This window comes from Palaemon carinicauda, chromosome 8 (assembly GCF_036898095.1).
Source record: "Palaemon carinicauda isolate YSFRI2023 chromosome 8, ASM3689809v2, whole genome shotgun sequence".
Lineage (NCBI taxonomy): Eukaryota > Metazoa > Arthropoda > Malacostraca > Decapoda > Palaemonidae > Palaemon > Palaemon carinicauda.
In genome coordinates, this window is record NC_090732.1 from 133,555,857 (window position 1) to 133,578,356 (window position 22,500).

Genomic DNA, 22,500 nt, shown 5'->3' on the forward strand with positions numbered 1-22,500 from the left:
TCAGAATAGAGGATGACAGTGTGTGGCCCGTATAAAAGGTTGTCATACGAACGTATTTCCTCGCAATCATAGCAAACATCTTGTCGGCAAAGATTACACTAAGTAGCCAATCTGTTAGCATTATATTTACACGCAATCGAGGTTGTGTACGCTTGTGATACTGATGTGAAGAGTCGCGGAGATACTGAACATCCGCATTATCAATTTATATGGTTTTGGCGTCTGACAACAAGACATTAATTGATGCGAGAAAATCAAACACCTTAAGGAAGGTAGAGAAATGTAACAGAGAGTATAACACAACTGCAGATGCCTTCACCCGGACGAAAACAAAAAAGCTGCCGCGGATTGTCATCGCAAACTGCCAAGTCCTGATGTCACTTTCAGAGACACTGAACTGTAGAGGTATCTTACATACACTTATGTATATGTTCTTACACGGCTTTGTATACATGGATATACGTATACATACATCATATAGACGATAAGAACGAAGCAACTCTTTTCTCCGGCTAAAAATTAATATAAGCACTTAGCAAACAGAATAAGTACCGGGGTGCGTGCTAACTTTTCAATTTTAAAGGTTATATATATATATATATATATATATATATATATATATATATATATATATATATATGTATGTATATATATATATATATATATATATATATATATATATATATATATATATATATATATATATATATATATAGATCATTCACACAAAAAATAAACTTCACAGTAAATATAACATTTTTATACAATAAATTACTCTCTCGACAGACATTTTCTAATGTGCTGACGTATATTGGAACATCTTAAGCTCTATATTAGGCGGATTATTATCAGATGAGATTTCGTATGTTTGTGAAAGTCTGTTAAAGGTTCTGACTTTTTTTTAAAAGGTATTAATGCCATTATTCATTATGCCTTAATACAGCAGAAGCAATTTCTCTCTCTCTCTCTCTCTCTCTCTCTCTCTCTCTCTCTCTCTCTCTCTCTCTCTCTCTCTCTCTCTCTCTCTCTCCAAAAGAATAAATGTCCGTATTACGGAAATTTTTCAATTATTTTGAATAGAACAGACAAATTAAGCTCCCATTCAAAGTAGTATTTTCACATGTGCATCTCCGTTTCTGCTGTATCAAAGACTTTCACGTTGAGAAATTCGTATAGTTTGTGCGTTTGCCATTTTCGCGGTCTCTCACGAAAACGGGAGTTGGAATGGATCAAGAAATTATTTGCTTCGTCAGTATTGACAGATTTATCTACTCAACATTTGTCTATGCAACAGATATGTACACATATAGCGATACTGGCTAAACATTATAAGTGGATCATGCAGTGAATGTTAGATAAATGCAAGTGAGCCATGCCGACTCCCCGTACCGGCGTGGTGGTGTATCTACTTTACTGTGTTGACTAAAAGAGACATAATTACACTTCTATTCATTGAAACATGAAATTTCATTTGATATACAGACATGGAAGGTATTTATCTATTTCTATGATAAGATTTGATTACATTTAATGGCTCCGTAGTGTATTTGAAATATTGTCTAAGTCCTTTCGTTTATGCAAAAAGGAACTCTTTTTCTTTCTCTTTAAAACAAAGAAGAGCTATAACACACAACATGTACATACATGAGTTTACACTCAAGATCCACCTCATCCGAATATTCCAGTGATCTCTCAGAAAGGTTTGGCATTAGTTCAATCCTCTCCGAAAATGGATTAAAATGTGTTAATCACTTGGTACACCTAAGCCATTGGCAGAAACGGAAATATAGAACGCATCCGTGAGAAGCGGAAGGGCGGGGAAAACATTTAATCTTTCCTGATCTTAGAAGATCGGAGAAACCATCTGGTACTGTGACGAGGCTTCCCCCCCATCTCACTGCAAAGAAGGGCTGGGTAGAGGCATCCCTTGCATCTGGGATTTTTCTCAGTTCACCTAACTTCAAAGTACAGGTACAGACAGGACAGAGGAGAACCAGGGCTACTTTAGTCCTGCATTGAAGTTGAAGAAGGGTAAGAGGCCAGGATACACCAACTGTATGTGGTTACTCATGTTCAATCAACAGCGTCAAGCTTTTCCATTGTAAAGGTAGAGCTGTTCTCATTGTAGCTGTTGCTGAAATCATCTACCTCAATGACTTCAATGCCCCCTATGTTTGAGGTTGGTCTTTGGCAGCTCTGGAGAGCCGTGCTTTCAGTGGCCACCTTATCTGCCAAGTGGAGTGCTGGACTCAGGCCATTAGCCAGGCTACGGGGCCTAGCACTGTGGTATCTGGGACGAGCAGCAGCAGCACGCCCTTCAAATGTATAGATGTTGTTGGCGTTTGTTTTATGGTTGCTCATGGGATCCATCCCACCGCCCGCTTCCGGTCTTATTGTGGAACGATATGAGGGGTAATAGGAACGCCGCATGGTGGAGTGAGAGTAGGAGTCGTAGCGCAGTGTCTCACAGCAGGATCGACTCTTGACAATGGCCAGGAACCCATTTCTGTACTTCTTGTTGAAGAAGGCGTATAGGATGGGGTTGATGCAGGAGTTGGAGGAGCCCAGCCACTGAGCTACCGGGGTGATGATGGCTAATGCGGCGCCCTCTGATTCTCCCAGTTGCTCACCCAGCTGCAAATAAGAGAAAGTCAAGGTTAGGGCTGCTTTAGAAAACGAACTCAAATTTATCTGCTTCCTTCACTACGGTTGATATATGAAATAATGCCTGCAAACTCAGTTATATGTGTATATATATATACACACACACACACACACATATATATATATATATATATATATATATATATATATATATATATATATATATATATATATATATATATATATACATACATGCACATACAATTAGATATAATTATTCGTTCATCCTGAAGCAAATATGCACTTTTGTACATTGCCTATTTTGTATGCAGTGCTCATCTGCTTCGCATTTTCCGGTGAAATTCCCCGTTAGTGGTCATTGCTTTGAGCCTGTCAGTTCTATCGCTATCGCACCTCATTGCATAATTCCATACGCTCATCCAGTCTCTATTTTGACTTAAAAAATAATTTTAGTTAATATCTTTTAGGATAATTTTGCAAGCAACATCATATTTTAATTACGATGGCTCTTTTTTTTTTTTAAGCGCAGCTGTTGATGTTACCTTTTTTTTTATATTTACTCTTAACCTGATATTGCTTTACTTGATTAATTGGTTCTATGATAACTATGAGCTTTTAATGGATATATCAACCAATGACTCTATTATGATTCTTTGCTACAAAATATCTTTTTCCTTATTTTAGTCACTCATTTATCATAAAATTCTTATGAATGAAATTAGAAGACTTAAGGTTTGATAATGATATTGTAATTAAAATGTTATATATACTTGTGAATTACTGATACCATACATGAATACTCTCAATTTAATTATATTCCAAATAATTTTGAACAAACAGCTCACCTCAGAAAACTTAAGTAATTTTCTATAGGAAGAATTCTTTAAATAGTTTTCTCATTATTCTAATAGACTTTTATAGGTTTTTAAGCACTGAGCTCATAAAACTTGGAGGAAAAAAATATGGATTTTTTTTTTTTACGTTAGTTAAAGTAGTAAAATTTTATTTTTATGTTGTTTTCCTTTGTTTTGTGTTTTGTAGAAAACTCACGCGTTTAACCTTTTTATCGCGTCTGTCTTTATGATTCCTGTAAGGAAAGCCTCGCTGGAAAATATAATTTTCACGTCTCACGAGAGTTTATTTATTACTTTTCGTTTTCCATGATTTTTATTACCCATATTTAAATGATAAAATCCATCACTCCCTTGAGAGACAAGGTTCATCCCCCCCCCCCCTTCCTTAGTTGCTCGCACCTTTTGTTTTCCAGACATCGGCTAAATTATGGCAATCATTTTTAATCTCAATGGCCATAACTTTTCGAAATAGTTAAACCTAAAACTCACAAGTTATAGAATACAATCTATATGATTGGTCTGTTGTTTTCTTGGACAAATCTTTTACTGGTACTGATAGATCACAATAGGGGGTCTCTCACCATGAAGGCAAGGAATGATTCTCGCACAGTGCGCGGACTATTCTGTTCCTCTCCTAGCTAGTATCGTTTCTTGGAAGGGTTCTGAGAATTTCTCTAATAATTCTATTTTAAAGAGAAAATAAAATTAGTTACTTTTCTTATACTCCAATTTAATGCAATGTAGAGACTGAGTGTAAAGAGGAGAGTAGGAAACATTTCCTTTTCATCAAAGTAGTGAGAGAGAGAGAGAGAGAGAGAGAGAGAGAGAGAGAGAGAGAGAGAGAAGAGAGAGAGAGAGAGAGAGACGAACCTTTATCCTTGTGAAGATGGCGTAAAGAGGAAGCCAAGAGAGCATGAAGATGATGACGACCACCACCAGCATCTTGATGACTTTCACCTTGCTTCGCTGCTGCATCTCGTGGATGGCTGCGTCTCGTGTGTCTCCCGGATGGTCCTGTGAGCCACCTGCCTCGCCAAGACAAGGAGAAGGCAAGAAGTTGGAAGTAGTCTAACCTAAAGAATGGACTTGTTTATCTGATAATTTTGTTAAACTTTTAGTCATCCCAAAACTTTTTAATAATCTTCGGTTTTATCACTAAAATTAATTCTGTAAGACCATTTATAGATTAGTTCATTTTGGGTTTTCACATTTAGCTGCGTAGTAAGATTGTTGATGTTTTCTGATCAAAGCGGAAACATGTGTATTAAGGTACTTAAAGATATAAAGATTTGAACTTTTTGCAGAGTTAGGAAAAGGAAATGAACAAAACTATTGGTATTAAAAGGAGGATTTTTTTAAATTTGACTTGCATTTCAATAGTGGTATGAAGCAGTGGTATAATTCATTTTAAAAAGCTTGAAAATCCATAAAAATTATAAGTAAAGCATGAGAAATAGTTTATGAAAAACATGAAAGTACGTCTATTCAAAAGAAGGTTAACGGATGAAAGAATTCCCAAGCGTAGAATTATCACGTATGACCTTTCGGAAAAGAAATACTCAGAGCAAAAGGACTCACCTTAATCCATATCATGATGTAACAGCATGAGATAAGGACAAGAGGAACCAAGTAGCATAGAAGCAGATGGGCTATCAGGAAGTAGAGTCGTTCGGCTGATCTGTTTGGCCACATCTGTATTTTGACACAATGAATCCACCGTTAGATTTACTGATAACTGTAAGCTTCGTAATGAAGAATGGATTATTCTTGAAAATATATAAGTAATGAGAGTTAAAGGAAGAGTAGGTGTCCTGGTCACACACACACTCACACACACACACACACACACACATATATATATATATATATATATATATATATATATATATATATATATATATATATATATATATGTGTGTGTGTGTGTGTGTGTGTATGTGTGTGTGTGCTTGTATATATATATACATATATATTTATATATATTTGTATATGTATATATATGTATATACACACACACACACACACACATATATATATATATATATATATATATATATATATATATATATATATATATATGTATATAATATATTATATATATATATATATATATATATATATATGTATATATATATATATATATATATATATATATATATATATATATGTATATATATAATACACATATATTTGTATATATTTGCATATATATATATATATATATATATATATATATATATATATATGTGTGTGTGTGTATATATATATATATATATATATATATATATATATATATATATATATATATATATATATATATATATATATATATATATACGGTAACACATATTGACATTGCCATAAGTGTAAGGTCCTTCGATGTTAGGGACTGGAGTGCGGAGGATTGAATCTGTGTGTGTATTTATCTAAATATTTAGCCTTCATTTTTAACTGGTCTCGTACACAAGTGTTTGTATAATTAAGGTATTTATTCAACTTTAAAAGTGGTATAGAATTGAATAGAGATAGAAACTTCAATTTGAATATTATTATTATTATTATTATTATTATTATTATTATTATTATTATTATTATTATTATTATTATTATTATTATTATTATTATTATTATTATAAAGAAGTCTTAAGGCTCCATTTTATCATTCTTCTTCTGTGTTGAAAGTGATGTTGATGTTCCCCCTACTATATTCCTCTTCACCGTCTTCATTAACAGTCTCATCATAGTCATCAAAGTAACAAGATTAGTAATGTGAAATACTAGTCAGATACGAAAAATTCTTGTAAGGTGGTCACCCATATTTTTCAGGATTTTTATTTATTATTACAGTGCCTACGTATAATGTGCTGCAGAGCAGGAATGTTTGAAAAAAGTGCCTACATAATTTCGGTTAAGTAAATATTCTGGGTACAATATCAACAAAAAAATTGCAGAAATGTTAACCGTGAAATGCCCTACGTTTCTTCTTATATTTTATATTTTATATCCTGGTATTAATCAAGTTATTATGAATAACGCTATTATAATTAAGTTTTGATACTAACTCGCAGTGCTAGATTCTCATAAGGGTCACACGAAAGAATTTTTCGTAAATGAGAATTGTGATTGAACAGCGTAAGTTGAAGATTAACAACACAGTGGACGGGTTAGAAGCCAAGGGCTGAGAGCTTGACTGCTGGGTTCTAAATAACACCGAAGAGCAACATTTACATTTACACGGTACCACGGAAGGCACCCTGTGAGTGGTATCCCTTGGGGATTTTTAGTAAAAAATCAGCACCTTGTCATAAATTACATTGTTACCTTTATTTCTACATGTGATATGCGTACATGTATCTGTTCAACAGGAATTTATAATATCAATTTCCATTATAAAGGATCGTGATTGCTGCTCCATTTCTAATGTAGAACTTATCAATGTTTCTGTTTGGATGGAGGCAGTTGATCTGCTTTTAGGAAACCTGGAATAATTAGTATATGATAGAATTAAAGTCAAGTGATTTTTGTTTCAACAGTGGAGATAGATATTTTAGAATTATCCATTTATAGTTCGCAAAGAGGTGTTGATGGCCACCATCGTGAGTATAGAAATGTGATATCTGGTGTTCTTCAGGGTAGTGTTCTTGGCCCATTCATTTTCATACTACTGTATATTCACGTTATTTGGTTTGGCCTAGAAATGAAAATTGTTTCATATGCTGGTGCTGTTTCTCTCTCTGCCTCAATTCCATCACCTGAATGTAGATCTGGGTTTTGTGAATCCCTTGTTAGAAATCTAGCTAAAATGAGTACACTGTGCAAATTATGGAGCATGAAGTTGAACCCTAACAACACTAAAAGTATAATTGTAAGTAGGTCGAGAACAGTGGCTCCTCAACATCCAGATCCCTTTATTGATAAGGTTTCTTATTCCTGATGTGGATATTAATCTCCAGCACCGTTATTCAGGTAATTTTTTATTGATGTTGCCTAAGATTTTTCATAATTATCACCATCCTTTGCATTCAGATCTTCCCAAACTGTACCATCCTGTACGGAGTACTAGGTGTGCACTTAATTCTATCAAGTCTTGCCTTCTTCATAAGGATCAATATTGCACAATAGTCTAGAAGTTTTCTTTCGGTTGTGACCAAATTGTGACATGAACAGGCTGACATAAGTCTCTCTTCATATTTTATATATGACACATTTATTTTAACGATGTTATTGATCACAAAATATTCTATATTCTTTATTTGTTACTTCTCATGTGATTTATTTATTTCCTTATTTCCTTTCCTCACTGGGTAATTTTTTCCTGTTGGAGTCTTTGGTCTTATATCATTCTGCCTTTTCAACTGGGGTTGTAGCTTAGCTAGCAATAATAATAATAATGATAATAATAATAATAATAATGATGATTAATAATCATAGAGTATTTCTCATCTTGTGTAATAAACAAAAATATGAACTCAACAAATATATAACGATTAACGTGTCAATTTCCGTTGCATCGCAGAATTCAATGTTATAATATCATAACACGGAATAATTCTGTAGAAATATTATCCAGTGCCTTTCTTGTTTTTTTTTTTTTTTTTTTTTTTTTTTTTTTTTATACAGCCGTAAGCATGAGAATATTGCGCAATGACGGTTCAGAATTACCTGCATTTATTTATTTATTTATTACCTCCACCAAGGAGGTTGTGAAACGACCTGTATTTATTTTTCTGTTTGTCTGATAGCTGGATTACGTCAAAAAATTTTGCCGGATTTTCACCAAATTTTAATAATGGATAGGCATTATGCTCAAGAACCCATTACATTTTGTAAGTGATGCGGATCAAGATCATAATTCAGGTTATTATCATACAGTAGATTCATTCTCGGTCAATATATATATATATATATATATATATATATATATATATATATATATATATATATATATATATATATATATATATTTATATTTTATATATATATATATATATATATATATATATATATATTTATATATATATATATATATATATATATATATATATATATATATTTATATATATATATATATATATATATATATATATATATATATATTTATATATATATATATATATATATATATATATATATATATATATTTATATATTTATATATATAATATATATATATATATATTTATTATTTATATATATATATATATATATATATATATATATATATATATATATATATATATATATATATATATATATATATATGAAAAAAGGAAAGCTTGCTCCGTCGACTGGAGTAAAACGTTGACACTTCATTGGCGGTGGTCTGAAATCTCTGATTGCTCTTACTACTTGTTTATTTATTTATTCATTTATTTATTTGTTTATTTATTTTTTTATCTGTTTGAAGGATTACATTAGAATTTCTCGCAGGATTTTGTATCTGTTTGAAGGATTACATTAGAATTTCTCGCAGGATTTCCCCAAATGTTGACAACGGATAGGTATTATGCTCCGGAAGAGCCAATGAAATTCTGGAGGTGATCCAGATAAAGATGGCGATTGTGGATATTATTTTGCTGCAGAATTATTTACGGTCAACATATGGAAAAGGAAGATCGTGATATGTAGACTTCCGTAAAATGTTGCCAATATTTACTGAGGGAGGTCTTAAGTCTCTTGATTGCTCTTTCTACTTTTTATTCGTGTGGTGCTTTAAGATTATTTAATGTAGGTTTATCCTTTATTTTTGGTACATACTTTTCCTCATGAAGCGATACAATACTTGTTTAGGTAGCTGCTATATTGGGCTCTTACTGCCACAATTAATTTCATAGTATTTGCTTCTCCGACCATTCATAAAAGTACTGTAAGCCTTTAACCATCGTGTCATTCAATTTTATCAATTTGTTCTTGTTTGGGAATAGATAATATTTGTCATGTTTATTTCATGTATTATAAACCTGTAAATTTCTTTACTACCCATCATTTCATATTAAGATTCAATCAAGTGTAGCTGAATATACTTTCTTCGTAACGCCTTTTTTTTTAAATCTAATATTTCCATGAAGAATACATAATTTTATTTCCTTACAAGTCTATCTTTAGATAAAATGAGTACATGATGCAATTCATTGACCATGAGGTTGAACCCTAACAAAACTCAAAGTACGATTACTTTTAAAGTTTACGACAGATTCATTTTATTCTCCCTCCAAACTAAATTTCATGTAGCGCATCATTTTCATCCCTAAGTTGCTCATGTTTTAACCCCATTTTAATGATTGAATTTCTCTTTCTTTGGGCTATACTTGAAATTACTCAATGACGTCATACATATGCGCCTATGAATAATTCATTCACCATCACACTTCAAGTCTTCTGTGTCTTTAAATCTAAGACATTCTTCATCACACACTTTCCTCGTATATGATTCTCTCTTCCTATGAAACTCGTATGCTCACATAACATTACTGTTTAAATTTAAACGCAATAATATCAAGTAAAATTCTAGTTACCCCTCTAGTCAGATATAAGTATTAATTCTTCATTGTTCATGCATATAATATAATTAACTTTTATTACTATCCCCGCTTTGTAAATATCCAATTATCAAGGCAGCCGAAAAATATTTCCGGAATGTATTTGCCGTTTTATCCAGCCTAAGCTTTTCAAGTCTACCAATTGCACCATCTCTTTTGCATACGGGTAACCAAGCTTAATCAACATCTATGTAATTATACGAACTTACCGAAGCTTTCATTTAATTTTCCTTCTCTCCGGAAGTTATATCCAAGCCAATTACAGTTACTATTTCTCTTCCATGCATTTTCAATTCCAGCCTTGAAAGTTTTAGAACTTGAATATTTATTCCCTTACTCGTTTCCATAATCGTGTTGATGCTAAATAGCTTCCCCCCTCCCTTGCCATTGAAACACTTTTGCACACTAGTTGCAATCAATCCTTTTTTTTTTTTTCCTTTTTTTCCAAGCTTTTTCCCATCATGCGCTTTTTAGACGTTAATAGAGGTGTTTTGCATCGTCTCTTTTGTGCCTGGCTAAATTCTTAATTTGCATACGTTCTTGTTCACCTCTCCTTACTTTGAAAATCAATACCCTCAAGTTTAACATTCCTTGCTCCAATTATTCACTCCCCGTAAAAGAACATTATCTATGGGTGAGGCTTAAAAGACTTTAGAAATTTTGGCTAATTGTTCTTATTGCAATATTTGATATAAATGACTGTAAACACTAACCTCTATGCAGATAATGACCTCTGGGATTGCGGGATCAAAGACTTTCGTCTCGAAGTAGATCATATAAGGTATGGCGGATGTGATGGCCATGATCCAGATGATGACGATGATAGCTCGGGCTCGAGGGGTGGTGATCTGCATCTTCAAGGGGAACCAAATGGCCAGAAGTCTGAAAGTGAACAGATGTGGTTTATATATGGAAAAAATTAGAAAGAATTTGCAATAAGGTTTTTCTTCGATATGAGCACAGAGAGAGAGAGAGAGAGAGAGAGAGAGAGAGAGAGAGAGAGAGAGAGAGGAGAGAGAGAGAGAGAGAGAGAGAGAGAGAGAGAGAGAGAGAGAGAGAGGGGGGGGGGGGGGGTTGTTGTTAATTGGCTAATCCTTACCTGTCTAGTGTGACAGCTACAAGTGAATTCACAGACGCAGACACAGAAACTCCCTGCACGTAAGCTACCGACTTGCACATGACCCATCCTAACATCCAGGCTGAAATGAGAAACATTTATTGTATTTAGATATTGTTCGAAGTCTCTGGATAGAAATGGAAGATAACTATATTTCTTCTCAGTCGATTTGTAGATTAATGAACTCTTTGAAAGAAATAGTTGAAAATATCTAGGATTCTCTGTAACGGGAGAAAAAAAAATTGTTTATGTGTAGACGATGCAGATATTCCATTCCAGGTAATGCTATATTTTATTCTTTAATAGACATAGGTAAGCTTTACATGTGAATTATGTTGATGCGTTCAGACCACTAGTTTAATTTAGTTGGCAAAATTTTAGGGATTTATGTATCTCGTATGAGCAAATTAAAACGATTTGTTGTTTATCTGAAGAACCCTTAATGTTCTCGTACAAGTTTGAGTATATATGATATGATATTAATAAATTGTCATAAATTACAAATATTTATGTAGGTTCTTGTAGTGAATGACAAAATGCTTCTCTCTGTCAAGAGTGTTTTATTTTTTTGTGTGCGAGTGTCTGATTACAGCCGCCTAAAATAGTCTGGTTTATTTTTTTTTTCTTCACATCCATAGGACATCCCCGAAGGTAGTTTACAACTTTTAACTTATTCATACTGTATTTCCATGTTTAACACTTTAGAAAATGATTGAACATACGTGTATAGTTTTGTGTAATCATCGTTTTTTAGTGTGAAATAGTACCAATGGATCTAAATTTCAGATGGTCATGGTATATGTTTGCCATAAGATTTTTGTATATTTCAAAAATTCATAATTCGTGTCCCTAGGACAAACTTTTCTGTTAGCATCAATGGACGTATTTTTATAGAAATATGATTGTTAGAGATAACAATTATTAGATATTACGTTCTCGATTATTCCAAGGCAGTATAAGTAGGCCTTCTAAGGCATTCTCGATGGAGATCAAAAAGAGCTCATTGGAGTCCTGACTGGAGGAGGAGCTTGAAGTGCAATAACGTATTGCAACATTTTGCTTGTCCTCCTAATGGCATTAGTGGCAACTTCCTTTAAGAATGTCACGTCCGCGTGAACTTTGAAACTCCGATTTTAATGAGGTCGAACGATTGTGACTACTCTGGGATTGCTCAGCTTTCTTGATGTTTGCTCGAGATGGAACGATGATGTTAAGATGGTCCTCAACTTCAAGAGTTGGCTCAATTGGAAGCCTTCCATTATTTGCAGCGATAATAAGTTAACGAAAGTTTATCTTGATCTTCCAGATTGTTAGAGGTGGTTTGGAAGAGAAGGCAAGATGACCTCGAATCATGACGTGAGTTAGGTTGACTTGGACTTTTGTGGAGCTGCAATGTTTGGCTACTGTCCCTTCGTATGTCATAAGTAAGGTTTGCTAGAATGTTTTAGATAAGGTGATTTGTGTTGTTCAGAGTTCTTTGTAATACTCAGCTTTCCTTCTGATTAACTAGAAAATTTTTTTTGGAGTGAGATGTTTGTAATAACCAGGAAAGCGGTATTTTCCATGCAACTTTCATAATAGGTATACTGTAATTATTTTTCTGATCTTTTTTAAATTGCACATTGACGGCATTTGAACAGGTGGAAGCCTAACTCAAATGGCTTTTAATCTTCACAAATCCTGTAAAAAGGTCAAATATTTTGATAAGAACAGAAATGAGTCAATCTTCCTCAAAAGACAAATTCTTCAGTTGCAGAAGATTCCTGTGTCCTACTCGTTTGATTGGTCTGACTATTTGCCAGTCTGTGCGACATCAATCTAAATTATTGCTTTTCTTATAAAGGAAACGAAATTGCAAGTTTGCAGACCACCGTTGGGCAATGTCTCAATCACACAAATCCACTCGAACAAAATATGATTTTATCTTCTCGCAAATGTATCATCTTCTCGTAATTTGTTACGACGCATTGCAATTTTCACCAGATTCCTAAGAGTTGATTCAAGACCCTGAACATTAATCTCTGAAATTTGTTGGTCGAGATGACGGGTGGCCGGGTGACCATTTTTACTTTATACTTTTTATTTATCTGCCACGCTGAGTGATATTTTTTCAATCAATTCTTGGTGCAACTTCCTCGTTGCCATCACACCGCATCTGACATATAAGGAAAAAGATATTTCGATGAATATCAGTGCTTTTGGAAGCACAAATTCAAAAAGCTAAAGCATGAATGTTGTAAATAATTTTACTTTTAAACATCTTTTATGTGAGAGGGAAATAGTTTTTGGATCTTCCAAAAAGATACATACTAATTCCTTCTCAAATAGACACAAACTTTCCGAGAGAATGAGGCTTGGTATAATTCGTGGGATTTTATCAAGAAGTGACCATCTAATGGCCACTAAATGTTTCATCGTATGATTTTTAACTTTAACACGGGCTGCGTACGATAACTAAATTTTTCGAATTCAGTCATTACCATTATTGTATCGTTTATGGTATTTAATAAATATCGTGCATTGATACGTAATCTGTCTGCATTTTAGTGTAAAGAAAAATGAAAGGTTATTTCCTGTGATAAAAGAGGTAGGATATCGTGGACACTGTTTACCTCCATGTAGATTTGTACAAACAAAAGTCAGGGTCAAAAAATAGGACTTGGGGCTATGCGACTCGCCTCCTAAGACTTTCTGAAAAAACAGAAAGCTAAGCTGCTCTGATGCCTCCTATTTTAATAGTAAAAATACAAATTGATGGAAGAAAACACACACGTGAATGTGTGTGTATCTATCTATCTAACTATATCTATCTGATCTATATATATATATATATATATATATATATATATATATATATATATATATATATATATATATATATATATATATATATATATATATATATATATATATATATATATATATATATATATATATATATATATATATATATATATATATATATATATAGTCTCGCACAGTGTCATCGCCTGACGAATAACTACTCTCTCTCTCTCTCTCTCTCTCTCTCTCTCTCTCTCTCTCTCTCTCTCTCCTCTCTCTCTCTCTCTCTCTCTCTCTCTCTCTCCATCCCTCGGGTTGGACGGAGAGGGCGTAGTCATACCCTGGTGAGAGGGGTTATCCTGAGAGTAACACCTTGCATGTGTTTTTGTTTAATTATTTAGGCGTCACTTTTAACTTATGGCTTACAGTAGTGTACAGTATGTATATATATATATATATATATATATATATATATATATATATATATATATATATATATATATATATATATATATATATATGTATGTATGTATGTATATATATATATATAGATAGATAGATAGATAGATAGATAGATACACCGTTAGTATGTCTTGTGTATTAAAAGGATTAGTAATCTGAGCATCATAAAAATTAGAATTAGTTGCTTCTTTGAGCTGGTCATGAATCGGTCATTCCTCCAGATTATCTCCCATCCACCACTTAGAACTTTTCCAATAAATCGCCAGGAATTGGCTGTTTTTGGAAAGCAGGAATTCAAAGGAAACTTTGGGTAAGATAACGATGCAAATTCATTGATTAGAAGCAATTTTTATCTTTAACCCACTGGTAATATTCCTTTTGTAAGGGAGCTGATGCATATTTACTAATTGTAAATGGAGAGAGAGAGAGAGAGAGAGAGAGAGAGAGAGAGAGAGAGAGAGGAGAGAGAGAGAGAGAGAGAGAGAGAGAGAGAGAGAGAGAGAGAGACTGAAGTTCGGAATGGATGATGCAGCAACGTAAAACTCCTTTAGGTTATATGGGAACATCGTATTGCAGATTATCAGAAAATCTAATTATTTGTAAACCCCTTAAGTTCTCCATATATGAAAGTATGTTACATATTGCAAACATGATCTTTAAAAAAACGTTTGATTCTAGAGCAGTACCTCATTTAATAGGATCAAACTAAAGCCTCCTGAAAATAAACAATATTTCTGTATCAAATTTCGGATACAATTTTAGTCTAAAATGCTAAAGTTACATAAAACTTGAGCATTATATTTTTTGGGGACCGTTCTCCAGAGGTAGACATTGATATCAAACGCGAAGCCGTGTAAGTATTTTCTCTCGGAAAAGTAACGATATTTGTCACCGTTTAGTTGAGAAGAGGTCTCTCTCTTGGCACTAAATTGAGGAGTCTATCGGACCCACGGGAAGGAACCAATTAACAGAGCCCCCCAGCTGAGCAATCCAAACACTCTCATACATCCATTTTGTTCAGGTTTCTCTGGGAATTTGGATTGGCTTAGCTTTTCCAATAGCTTGCTGGGTCTCTCTCTCTCTCTCTCTCTCTCTCTCTCTCTCTCTCTCTCTCTCTCTCTCTCTCTCTCTCTCTCTGTATATATATATATATATATATATAATATATATATATATATATATATATATATATATATATATATATATATATATGTATATACAGTATATATGCATGTATATATATGTGAATATATATATATATATATATATATATATATATATATATATATATATTATATATATATATATATATATATATTATCTATTTTATATTATGGGGAAATAAATTACTTTTCATATTTGAGTAAATTTATATTTTGTTTAGAAGTTTTTACTAGAGGTTTATATTTAAATGACAGCAAGTTTAGAATCGCAAACCATTATTTTCGGAAATACAACTCCAGTCAGATTTGCACAACAACGTAACCCTTCAATATACCTTGAGATTCAGGAAGCCCGTCCATCCTATACACGACTTTTTTTTTTTTTTTTTATCTGTTAACTTGTTTTATTAATCGTCTTTGTAATTATAATAATTAGGCAAATTCTTCCCTTCTGAGAAACAAGAAATCTGGTTTTGTGTGTTTTGGTATGGCTGATTTAAAAAACCGTCGCGTGTGAGCAAAGGAAAATGCCGAAATATAAGTGGTAAAATGGTGGACGTGGCACAAGTCATACCAATTCAAGCCTTGGTACGTGGAAACTGCCGAAGGGAAAGGACAGTTCTTGCTCTTTTGGTCAAAATAAGAATAAAAAAATAGCCGCTGGTTTTTATAACATACTAGTGTACGCGGCCCGACAAAAATGACTGCTAAATATATATTAAGGTCATGAATAGGAGATATGAAGGGTGAAAGACCTTGATATACCCATGAACGAATTCAGTGTGTTTGAAGTCGAAGCTATCATTAAAAAACGTGAGCGATTGAAAGCCCCTGGATACGATGGAATAACTACTGAGATTATATTGGCCGAAAATGAAGTGACTCTCAGAATACTTATAAGATTATTTTGTAGAATGTAGCGTGAAGAGGTAAACCCTAATGAATGGGAGCTAGAAGTATTGGTGAAATAAAAAAAAAAAAGATCTGACCGATTAGAGAAAGAGAGATGAAAAACAAAGAGATGAACAAGCAGGATTTCGAAAAGGTAGAAGTTGTACTGACCAAATTTTCATTTTAATACATGTTGTACAGCAATGTGCAGAATATATAAAACCCACTTTTGGTGGCCTTTGTGGACTATGAAAAAGCCTTTAATAGTGTGCCCCGGCCAATTATGTGGGGAGTCTTCCGTTACTGATTTCTTATGTTTGTTTATTTGATTAAATCTGTTCATGAGCATAACAAGTCCAAAGTTAATATTTGTGGAGTCCTATCAAATGAATTTCCTGTGAACAGTGGAGTACTCAAAGAGGATGTGTTGTCACCTATTTTGTAATGCATAGAACTGTTTGGGATGATGGAATGGATTGTTAACAGGAAACTAGAGTATGCTGATGAGACTGTCATTGGCAGAACATCGCAAGACTTGCAAAGCTTGGTTACCAGAATGCATGAAATATCATATGAGGTTGGACTCAAGGTAAAGAGAAGAAAGATGGAGATGATGAGAACAGAATATTCAATGGAAGATGAAATATCATTAGAAGGGGAAAGGATTAATGAGGTGGAATCATTTAAATATTTAGGAACTATAATCTCTAATACATGGTCTTTAGAATTGGAATTTAATGAAAGATTGAAAAACGTAAATCAGACAATGGCTAGGTTAAGTAAAATATGGAAATCAAATCGCCTGAAATTACATATAGAACTCAGTCTATATATCTCTCTAGTAGATCGGCGTTACTATATGGACATGAGTCGCGGTATGACAATGAAACAATATCCAACAGATTTTGTAGAATTTTGAACTAAGCCCTTAGAAGAATATTGGGAGTTGAAGGGCATGACATGATTAAAGGAAACCATATGAGATATTACTCGATGGCCATATGTGGGTGAGATCATTGTAAAGGATAGATAGAGATGGTTTGGGCATGCTCTTCGCACTCCCCAAGAGAGATTAGTTCACCAAACATTTACTTGGCTTCACAAAGTACTAGAAGAGTTAGAAGACCCAGGCCTACATGGCTGAGGATCATGAAGCGGGAAGTAGATGACGAGGAATGGTGAAATTTTGAATTAAAAGCTCAAGATAAAGACGACTGGCAAAATCTAATCGAGGCCCTTTGCGTCAATAGGCGTAGAAGGAGGAGATACATATATCAATGCACAAACACACACATATATATGTATATATATATATATATATATATATATATATATATATATATATATATATATATATATATATATATATAGCACTTGCTCTTTATTATATAAGGGAGATATTTTAATCTTGAATGTTTAAGCATATTTTTCCGAAAAGTTAGCAAATGAGGCTTATAACATTAGGCATAAGAAGAAACCTGACACATAGTCGTGTCAGGTATGGGGTTATAAGGAGACTCATTTAAAGGTTTAAGGTTTAAAGGCCGTTCATGAATGGCAAAGGCAAGGGACAGTGGCATTGCCCTAGCATGCAGGACAATGCTCTAGAGACTGACTATATATAAGTATGATCAGCACCCAAGCCCCATCTTGACCCAGGCTAGGACCAGGTAGCCCCAGGCAATAGTTGTTGATAGGTGGTAGGTTGGCCAAGGCACCAGCCACCCCTTGAGATACTACCGCTAGAGAATTATTGGGTCCATTGACTGGTCAGACTGTATCACATTGGATCTCTCTCTCTGGTTACGGATCATTTCATATTTGCTGACAAAGTACTAGAAGAGTTGGCCTATTCTTTACACATTCTCCTCTTTCCTCATACACTTCACAGCACTGAAATTACCAAACAATTCTTCTCTCAAGAGGTAAACTGCTGCACTGTAATTGTTCAGTGGAAACTTTCCCCTTGGTAACGGTAGAAGATACTCTCTAGCTATGGTAAGCAGCTCTTCTAGGAGAAGGACACTCCAAGATCAAACCATTGTTCTTTAGTCGTTCCATAGCCTTTGTACCATGTTCTTCCACTGTCTTGAGTTAGAGATCTCTTGCTTGAAGGTACACTCGGGAACACTATTCTATCTTGTTTCTCTTCTTCTTGTTATTTTGAAGTTTTTATCATCTTGCTATTTTCAATTTTTTATATTTCATATATGAAAGATTTATTTCAATGCTATTATTGTTCTTAAACTTCTCTTGTAGTTCTTCCTTACTTCCCTCTCCTGATTTGGGTTATTTTCCTTGTTGGAGCTCTTTGGCTTATAGCATCCCTCTTTTCCAACTAGGGTTGTAACTAAGCAAGTAATAATAATAACAATAATGACTCAGCAGGTAGATCTATATGCTCCCACAAACTTCCCATCCTAAGGTCAGAAGGATGGTGAGGTTGTAACCACTAAATAAACTAACGAGTCTGAGCGTTACTCGAACCCCAGTCTGGCGATCACCAGGCAGGAACGTTACCAATAGGACATCATATCCGTACCATTAAATAGTGAAATGCCCAAGTAATTTTTCTCTAAAACGATAACCTAAGTAAGAGATAAGCTATTACTTATCACCAAGATAATTCTGTAATAAATACAGTTACGTTTGCGAACATTCTGTTGCAAAATAAAAAAGAAAATAATTGCATTTTATTCCTCCCTTGAATATAAACAATGTTCTAAACAGTGTTTAGTGGGATCGATTGAACTGACCATGATTAGTATCGAGTGTACAACGTTATTAAGGATCATAACGTTCTTTTGAGTAATATATTTACTTTAATTTACCTGGTAATATCCCTTGTTAACCTACCCAGGACGCACCTGCTTAGCAGACAGGATAGTATGTATTGACTAATGATATAGCTATCTGTAGTTGAAATGTCAGTAACAATAGGCAAGACGTTTTTCTGTCGTCTGTTTCATAGTTTATTTGTTTGTTTCTTTGTTTGTGAGCAATTTTACACTATACTGTAAGGATTTTGACCAAACTTCTAATCTTGTTGGGTATGACCTGAGAATGAATCTGTATAATCTTGGATAGAATATATCGAAGTACAAGTACGCAGCAGTATATACTTTTAATATATTTGCGATGATAAGTAAATGGTGAATAGTTTGTTGGGTTAATTTTTATTTGTGAACAACATTTCGCAAACAGTACTGAAACAATTTCAGCGAAACTTGGTGGACATGTGATGTATGCCCTAAGGACAAATTCATTAGACTTTGAAGAAAATACATTGAATTATAAGTACGTAGAGGAGTTAAGAGCAAAATAAGACTGCTTGGCTTTAGCTCTCTAATGAGTGCCCCTGTAGTTTTAAGCAAAGTATTCATTTACGAGTGCTATATCTTTTTTGTTTCTTTATATATACATTAAAAAGTCACCATCTTCCTATGACATCAGACAAGGTAATCAGATTAAGCGCTTTCAATAGATCCATTTTGTGTTTATCTTCATCCATTGATAGCTTTTTTCAGATTTCAGTTGTTAATATGGAGAAAATTAAAATAATTCTAAGCATATCATTGCTTCTCAAATCTTATTGTAACTATCTGATCCTGTATTATAACCGATAGAATTATTTTAGCTACTCGGGTGTACTCTAACGAGAATGAAGGGAAACCGCAACTCTACGCATAATACATTCCACGTTTAACTATCCTGACAAAGCAGGTGTTCAAATTATTTTCATATCTTGCGTAAGGACTCTAAACTGTTTTATTCTATTTAAACGGCACTGATTTAATATATATATATATATATATATATATATATATATATATATATATATATATATATATATATATATATATTTATATATATATATATTTGTATATATATATATATATATATATATATATATATATATATATATATTATATATATATATTTATATATATATATTTATATATATATATATATATATATATATATATATATTTATATATATATATTTATATATATATATTTATATATATATATATATATATATATATATATATATATATGCATGCATATATATATATATATATATATATATATATATATATATATATATATATATATATATATATATATATATATATATATATATATTTTTTTTTTTTTTTTTTTCTACACTTGTCAGTAACCGTCATGAATTTAAGACCATTTAATATTGAGGTAGAAAATACATGTTGAATTCATTGATAGAATTTTTCCCGGTATTGATGATATACAAAGGCATTAAAATAGATGGTTGCACTGAAGAGCAAATGAAAAGATTGATAAGATTATAATCTGGGAGAGGGTTTGCTCTCTTTTCGTTGATGGAAACAAAGCTTGATAAATGCATTGAGATAACTGTCTCTTTTCCCACTTGAGATACAGTCGCCATTTATCTTTAAATGCTAATAAATGTTCACTTTAACAAAAGAAGAAACTCAGCTTGCATTCACATGGGTAACCAGAAGAACGGCTCTTGGGTAAGAATGAAAACCCCATATACTTATTATTCATCAATGGGTACGTACTTGTAGGCATGGGTGTTATTGAAAGTGTTTATTTACGTTTGATGAGGAGGAGGAAGCGGTTAAATGACGTTCACTATCAATAACAGAAGCAATTAATTCATGCTTTCTGGACATTTCGTCTTCGTCGTCTTTTTCTACACTGACGTTCAATTTTCACATGGCTCATATGTAAAAGGGACTGCTTTTGACGTTTCTTTAAAATGGCATGGAAATGAGCCATGGCATAGTCTGTAAATAGATTTGTTACTCGTCCTGCACAAGCCTTATCTGTATGATCACGTGAACACTCCATGGTTGACGAATGGGCACTGTGCGACTACCTTCTGCACATTAAGAGACGGTCTTGATTGTACATGTACATGGAAAATATCCATACACACACACACACATATATATATATATATATATATATATATATATATATATATATATATATATATATATATATATATATATATAGGAATTATATGAAATAACGAGCGTTCATCGGGTAAAGAATATAAGAACACTATTATACCATTAGTTATTTTTTTTTTTTTTATAAAATTTTCTTCAACAAAATAAAATAAAATAGACCTCATTTAATGCAGTTCGGATGACGTTCGTGACATTGTGAGTTGCACAAGATCCCTTTTTTGAAGCATAGGCACCTCTTTGTTTGACACTTGCTTGCAGTGACAGAGAACGAAACCTTGCCCGCGCCCGAGTACTTGTTTTGTAGCCACGCTTCGCAGAGTAATTGTTTAGGGTAGGATTTCCAGAGGTGTGATAAATGTTTTACAAAGACCACACTCCAGTTTTCCGGTTGAACTTGATTGTGTTAAACTGTCTATCTTAATTTTACATGTAGCACATTTTACATTATTCAATTTAAACGCTTCATGGTCTCTTTCGTGAACTTCACTGTTTCACTGCTTTCTCCAAATCTTCTTCAGTAGTCATTAAGCTTAATGCACTTTCCGGTAGGCCACAGTTCAGAATTTAAACTTTTGGGGCACGCTCAAACATGGCTTCATAAGGACTTCTCTTAATTCTACTATGAAAAGTCCTATTTTTCATGAATTGAATGAAACGCAAATCTTCACTCCGTTTTGTAGTTTTATTGTCACTCATCCAAATAAATGGCGTTTGTTCGACGACTTGGTTAGCCCGCTCAACGGTTCCGTGTATTTGGCTGTGTCCGGGTCTACCGTGAACATGATATAATACGGGCCAAACCAGTTTTAAGCTTTCAATATCAGAATTGCAAAACTTGCGCACATTATCAAACTGTAATACACATGGGGCCCTAAAAGTAGTAAAAACATCATCTAGATTATAAGTAGCTTCATCAACTCTTTTAGATGTTAAAGGGCGTAAGGTAATGGATTTAGTTAAATGGTCCTGATAAAAAGAAATAAGTTTCTATTTATCATGAGGTTGGGACTGTAGGTCGATCAAGTCTAACTGACAACGGTTATACTTTAAGTACATCATAGTGTTTTAATTACCAAATAGCAGGACT

At 33.2% G+C, this 22,500-nt stretch overlaps 1 protein-coding gene across 1 annotated transcript in view; it reads right to left on the reverse strand.

Moving 5' to 3' along the window:
- Nucleotides 1-728: 728 nt before the first annotated feature.
- LOC137644990 (neuropeptide SIFamide receptor-like) overlaps nt 729-22,500 on the reverse strand; it is a 294,213-nt gene continuing 272,441 nt past the window's right edge. Inside the window, exons 4-8 of the mRNA XM_068377857.1 lie at nt 11,117-11,216; nt 10,731-10,899; nt 5,046-5,171; nt 4,350-4,493; nt 729-2,634 (exon numbers count right to left, since the gene is read on the reverse strand). Of these exons, the coding sequence (XP_068233958.1) occupies nt 2,074-2,634; nt 4,350-4,493; nt 5,046-5,171; nt 10,731-10,899; nt 11,117-11,216 (1,100 nt within the window). The 3' untranslated portion in view covers nt 729-2,073. The remainder of the gene's footprint in view (nt 2,635-4,349; nt 4,494-5,045; nt 5,172-10,730; nt 10,900-11,116; nt 11,217-22,500) is intronic.